The sequence below is a fragment of the Nannospalax galili genome, unplaced genomic scaffold, assembly GCF_000622305.1.
Source record: "Nannospalax galili isolate Female #2095 unplaced genomic scaffold, S.galili_v1.0 scaffold1408, whole genome shotgun sequence".
Classification (NCBI taxonomy): domain Eukaryota; kingdom Metazoa; phylum Chordata; class Mammalia; order Rodentia; family Spalacidae; genus Nannospalax; species Nannospalax galili.
In genome coordinates, this window is record NW_008357131.1 from 418167 (window position 1) to 425039 (window position 6873).

Genomic DNA, 6873 nt, shown 5'->3' on the forward strand with positions numbered 1-6873 from the left:
ATAAATAAATAAATAAATAAATAAATAAATAAACAAACTTTTTTTCCATTTATTTATTTGTATGATAAAAAAATTCCATTTATTTATTTGTATGATAGAGTGTGTGTATGTGGAAGTCAACATTATGGAGTTGATTCTGTCCTATCTTGATGTAGGTTCTAGTAATCCTTCCAATGACAAAACTCAATCAGGCATGGTGGCAAGCTCTTTAACCCACTGAGCTGTCTTGCTGGCCTCCTCCCCACCCAGTATCAATAGCAGTTGACATACATTGAGTACTCTGCATGCCAGCCACTGTTCTAAGCATTTGCCAGCTTGTTCACTGTGGCAATAGCACTGTCAGGCAAACAGCATTATTATTATTGTTGTTGTTATTATGTGACTTCCATCCCCATTTACAGATAAAGAGACAGAGCCCTTGTCTGTAAGAGTCTTCAGTGTGGTCTAGTCCGTGCAAGCAGGAAGCCATTGCGTCTGGTTTTCCCTCTTTCCTGGTAGAAGTATAATACCCTAGAGGTTTGAGTGGTTCTGAGAAAGGAGGTTGTCCTGAACAAGGCTTGGAGAGAAGACAGGTTTGAGAGCACAAGCTCAGGACTGTCAAGAAGGCTTGATTTTCACCCATGACCTACTTCTTACATTGGACCTTGGATCCTCTGACCCAGACCTCACTGAGTGTATGAGCTGACTGATAGCCAGGGCCACAGCCAGGCTATTGGCTGACACCTACATTTCCTACTCTCCCATGTCTATGTTCTATCTTTTGTGACTTGTAGAGGAGAAAAGCTGTGCTGGAACCAGGCAGTGCCTGAGCAGCACTCTAATAGTGAATGTTTGCTCCTTCTGTGCCGGTATGGTACACGAGAAGTTGCAGACCCATCTGGAATGTCAGGGTAAGTACGGTCACTGAGCAAGGCAAGCCAGAGAATAAATGTGGTAGCCTGGGATCAGGGATGGAGTAGCCCTGGCTAAAGGAGCACAGGAACTGCTTAGCACCTTGAAGACTGGTCAGTATTGCCACTATTACTGGTTTGAGATAGGGACTCAAGTAGCCCAGGCTGGCCTTGAACTTGCTATGTAGCCGAGGATGACCTTGAACTTCTGACCTCTCTGCTTCCACCTCCCTAGTGCTGGGATTTCAGGTATACACCACTACAACCAGTTTTATTCAGATTAAACCCAGGGCTTCATAAATGCTAGCACACTTACCAACTGAGCTACATTCCCCAGCCTCTATTACTGTTTTAATCAGAAAACTAAGTGCTTAGATTTTTAAATTAAACCATACCTGTGGGCCAGTTTGAAAACTCTGCTTTGTTTCCTCACCCAACCCTGATGCCCATCTTAGAACTGTTGCCCCATGGACTCCTTCAGAGATGGGGCAGGAAGAGCTGGGTTCTTCCTGGCTCTGAAGGCTTGCCCTGTATAAGACCACCTCTCCAGTGGGTAGGAGGCCTGCTCAACCAGAGTTGGCATGGTGACAGAACACCTCTAGGGACAGTAAACTGCCAGTCAGAGTAGCGTCGTGGGATCATTCAAGAGGAACGAGGAGTTGCAGATGCAAAACTCCCCACTGCCTTCTGCCAAGACTCAACAATGGATGTCTCTGTGCCCGTAATAAAGTGAAGTCACCACAGAGCCATTTCTCCCAATTCTGCATTATGTGTAATGATGGGATATTCATGTCTGAAGTTTTTTTTTAAAGCTAAGAATGTATGTTTAGGTGAGGTCTGTGAATGAAATAGTTTAAAAGCATCTGTGTCACTTGTCAAGCATCTTAATGAGCATACTGTGCAGATCCATGGAAATAATTCTTTGGCCTTCCACTGGTCTGTGAGCTCCAGGTGTTGAGATACATCTGGTTTGTTGAAGGCTCTCTTCCCAGCTCTTAGCACAATGTTGGACACTAGGTGCTCAGTAAATCTCTGTGGCTTGAACGAATGAGGTGCAGAAGAAATGATAGGAATCTCTAGTGCACAGACCTGGATTCCTATTTATATATGCCTGGATTTATGGATTTAGAGGTCTATTACCTTACTGCTGGACCATCTTTCATCTTAGAAACAAAGACTCTTTAGGCCAAGGACATGGACTCCTTGAGAAATGGGGTTGGTAGAGATGGTGGTGAGCATAAAAACCTACTAACCAAGCCAGAATCCACCCTAATACCTTTAAAAAATGATATTTTTGTGCAGCACTGGCTGGCCTGGATCTCACTATGTAGAACAGGCTGGTCTTGAACTCACAGAGAACTACCTCCTCTGCCTCCCAGTGCTGGTATTAAAGGCATGTACCACCATGCCCAACAAAAAGATTGATTTTTATTATTTTATTTATGTGTATGTGCCTTTCTGCGTATATGCTATATGTGTGCAGGTGCCTGCTGAGGCCAGAAGAGAGTGATGAGTTACAGGCAGTTGTGAGCTGCCTAATATGGTAATGACCATGGAGCCACCCCTCCAGCCCCACACCTTAACACCTTTCGGAAACCACATAATTCTTTTTAAAATTTATTTTTAATTTTATATACATGAGTGTTTCATCCAAATGTAAGTGCATCCATGTCATGCAATGCCCACAGAGGGCAGAAGAGGGCGTCAGATCCCCTGGAACTGGAGCTATGGACAGTTGTAGGCCACCATGTGGGTGCTGGGAACTGAACTGGGTCTTTCTTTTTAATAATTTATTTATTAGTTTTATTTTATGTGTATTCGTGTATTGCCTGCATGTATGTAAGTGCACCTGTGTCATGCAATGCCCTGCAGAGGACAGGAGAGGGCATCAGATCCCCTGCAACTGGAGTTCCAGGGATTCCAACCTGGGTCATCTGCAAGAATAGCCAGTGTTCTTAACCAGTGAGCCATCTCTCCAGCCCCTGAACTGGGTCTTTTGGAAGAGCAGCCAGTGCTCTTAACCAGTGAACCATCTCTCCAGCCCCCACATTATACATCTTGATCCTGGCTCTTGGGACATGAGCAGAGAGCAGCAAATATGAAGGGCAGCCCTAGGTTTTGTAGAGGAACAGGCTAAGTTCCCATCTCGGTTTGCTGTGAGCTGTGAGGGCCCCTCTCTGAGCCTCCCCCTTTCTGCATCCTGCAGATAAACAAGCTTCACTTATGGGATTATGAAGTTGAAAGGAGATCCTCAATTGCAGTGGCTGCCCAGTGATGGTGGATTTATTTTTTGGACACTGGTCAGTCCCAGGAGAACTGCTGACATTGAGAACAGCCTTATCAGGATCTTCCAGGCTCTGGGCCACGGAGCCCATCTCTCAGGCCTTTTCTGCTTCCATTAGGTATTAACTGATCCAAAAAGTCCTTATCTCTCCCTCATTTTCATGAGGAAAATCTGGTCTTTATGCCACATTCCTTTTTACTGCAACAGGGCATGAGGGGAGCAGGGAAGGAGGGCACCTTTGTTTTTAACCTGGGAGATGTACTTTCTTGAAAAAAAAATTTTTTTCCCCTTTATGATTGTGTCCGGTAATTTTTTTTTTCTGTTGCCCAGCTGTCCTCTAATCCCTGGACTCAAATGGTCATACCACCTCAGCCTCCTCTGTAGCTAGGACTATAGGCATGCGCTACCGCCCTTGGTTTTGGGATTCGTGATGAATACTTTGAGTCAGGCTTTGGACAGCCCCTGGCCTTGGCCTCTTGAAGCCTGGATAATATAGCCTTTTCATCTAGGTAAATTCATGCCTTGTGCCTCAGTTTAAGCATCATAAAGTGGGACAATACTAAGTCTTCTCTCTCCAGCAACCACCTTGATCCTTGATATACAACAGATGCTCAGTGTTTGTTGAATGACTACTGAGTAGCAGAAGCCTTTACAAAAGTGAGTGTTATTGTTAACAGGTCCCTTAGGAAAGCCTGGAGAAAGGAAACTGTCCATCTGGAATGGGAATGTGCCAGCCTCTCTCACCCTCTGTCAGTGCCTGGCTTGGTTGTGCTGAATGAGATCTAGCCCTCAGTTTCTCAACTGGGGCGGGGGTGGGGGAACAGCACAGAAGGGTGACAGACCCCACAGCTGGGGATCCAGTGTGGACCAGATACTGTCACTAGCTGGGTTCACATCCCTGAATGGGCCTCATTTTCCCATCTGTACAGCAAGAGCTTATGTGCTCTCTGTGATCCTTCCTGGTTTTGACACATTCCAGGATTCGCAATGAGTAATTTCATAAACTGCCCATCAACTAGGGAAGGAAAGCTATCCCACTCCTTTCCAAAACCACCTCAGAGGCTGGCATGGTGGCATACACTTTTAATCCTGGCACTCAGGAATCAGAGGCAGGTGGATCTCTGTGAGATCAAGGCCAGCCTGGTCTACGTAGTGAGTTCCAGGCCAGCTGGAGCTACAGGGAGACGCTGTCTCAAAAAAACAGAAAACAAAAACCACCTTATAGTCTACAGAATGCTTCCAAATCTCTTATACTTTCATTCTCATGACAACTTGAAAGGACTGGGGCAAGGTCCAGAGGCCCATTTTAGACAGAAAGAAGCTGAGTGTGAAAAGCATCCTCAGGAACTGCAATTTGTTTGTTTTCAAACAGGGTCTCATATAGCTCAGATTGCCTTTGTAGCTGAGGCTGGCCTAAAACTCCTGCTCTTCCTAGCTCCACCTCTGGAATACAGGGATCTGCCACTTTTGTTGTAAGGTAAACACACACAAATGTCACCTGGAATGGGGATAAGGATTGCTTGTATTTTTTTTGATTTTGTCTAAAATTTTCTTTTCTGGGGTTGGAGAAATGGCTCAGTGGTTAAGAGCCCTGGCTGTTCTTGCAGAGGACCTGGGTTCAATTCCCAGCACCCACAGGGTGGCTAACAACCTTCCCTGACTCCAGCTACCAGGAGCTCTAATGCCTTCTTCTGACCTCCAAGGGCACTGCATAACACAGGTGCACTTACATACATGCAGGCGATACACTCACACACATAAAATAATAAATAAAAATACTTAAATTGTTTTTGTTTTGTTGTTGTTGGTTTTTTTCTTGGTCTTTTTGAAACAGGGTCTCCTTGTAGCCCCAGCTGGCCTGGAACTCACTATGTAGACCAGGCTGGCCTCGAACTCACAAAGATCCACTTTCCTCTGCTTCCCAAGTTCTGGGATTAAAGGCGTGCACCACCACGCAAGGCTGTTGTTCTTTGAGACATGGTCTCATTATGTAGCTCTGGTTGGCCTAGACCAGGCTGGCCTCACAGGTATCTGCTGGCCTCTGCCTCACAAGTGCTGGGATTAAGGGATGCCTCACCACATCGGGCTGTTCTTTTGAAACAAAGTCTTGATATATGTAGCCCAGGCTGGCTTGGAGCTCATGCTCCTTCTTGCCTTTGCCTTCCAAACTCTGTAAATACAAGTGTGCACTGCCATTCCCTGCAAAGTTGCTTGTAAAAATACACATTACAGCCGTCCCCCACTGGACTTCATTCACTCTGTTATATATGTGAAGGCCTGTTGAGTCATGTTTGTGTCCCCAAATGCAGCCCCAACTTTTTCTGTGGAACTATTGGAACTGATCACTGCTGGGTAGCCAGGGTTTTGCTTTCTCCAGGCAGTGAGTCTCCCTTTCCCATGAGGACTGATTTATGGTCATTTTTTGGTGGGATGCACTGCTAAATTTGGTCTTGCCTGTCCAAGGGTGTGCAGTGAAACTAGGTTTCCCCTTTGGGAGCTGGGGGCATCTTTACTCTCAGGGGACTCCCTAGGTTAGAAGTCCCCCCAATAGACACCTTTCTCACTCCTGAGAAGATTCTGTTCCTTTCCCTACAATAATGCCTCATTAGTGAACTGTACCCCTCCTGCAGAACTGATGCTGGAAGCCTTGAGTCTTTTATCTCCTCTGACTCCATCGTGGGATGCACTGTCAAATATTGGTCTAACTATGATCCTCACAGTCTCAAAATGTGAACAGCTATTTTCCTTTGTTACAAAAACTCAGTTATTCCTAATTAATAACACTACCCATTTTGTGCAGTTCAAAGTACAATTGCATCTGACAGGTCACTTTTTCATAATTTAGGAACGCATTCTCCCATCTGCAAACTGTCAAGGACTTATCACAGCACAGTTGGATATGAGGCCGATGTCATATATTCCTTACTAGATTTTTGCACACTAGTTCCTTTTGCTTAAATACAGTCCGAGACGACAAGCACATTCTAATTCCTGTTCTACCACAGCTTTTCCAAGTCCAGTCACCTCTTCATCTTGCAACTCTGCTCCATCCTCCCCTCCTCAGTTGCATGAATCTGCCTCCCTCTTTACCTGCACAGCCGTCTCTAACTACTCCCCCTCTTCACAGAGAACCTCTGCCCTCGTATTCTCACCCGGGATCTTCATAAGGAACACAGGGAGGAAATAAAGGCCAACCCCTCTCCATCACCTGGGTTGGATGGGGCATGAGGGCCAGCTCTGGCCTTGGGTCCCCTCATGCTTCTCTTAGGCAATAGTCATAGGATGCTGGACTGCTGCTGTATTCCTCTCTCTGTGTTGTTCCAGGGTCTCCAGCACATCAGTCATGTCATGATCGTGGGACATTCAGATGTACTGACAGAGATAAGAGAGACACCTGATCTCTACAGTCTGCCTCAGAGGCAACCCAGCAGCAACAGCAACTGCCTCTATTGCAGCATCATGTGTGGAAGACTGCTGTGGGGACAGAACCCTTCCTGGGAAGACCCTGTTGAAAGCAAGCACAGCAGCGTGTACAGGAGTCTGGGATCCAAGACAGGAAAGAGGCTGAGTTCCCACTCAATAACCTATAAAAGTCCCATATTGAATTTGTCAATGCTTTGTAACCAGAACATTAAAGAAATGAAAAACAATCAAAAGACTTGGGTTCACTTTTTCAGAAGGACACATACAAGTGGTTAA

General features: G+C 45.7%; 1 protein-coding gene across 1 annotated transcript in view; it reads left to right on the top strand.

Annotated features, from left to right (window-relative positions):
- The first annotated feature begins 850 nt into the window (after positions 1-850).
- The window catches only part of E2f1 (E2F transcription factor 1), a 25578-nt gene continuing 19555 nt past the window's right edge, over positions 851-6873 (top strand). The window contains exon 1 of the mRNA XM_008855059.3: positions 851-890. Within this exon, the coding sequence (XP_008853281.1) occupies positions 851-890 (40 nt within the window). The remainder of the gene's footprint in view (positions 891-6873) is intronic.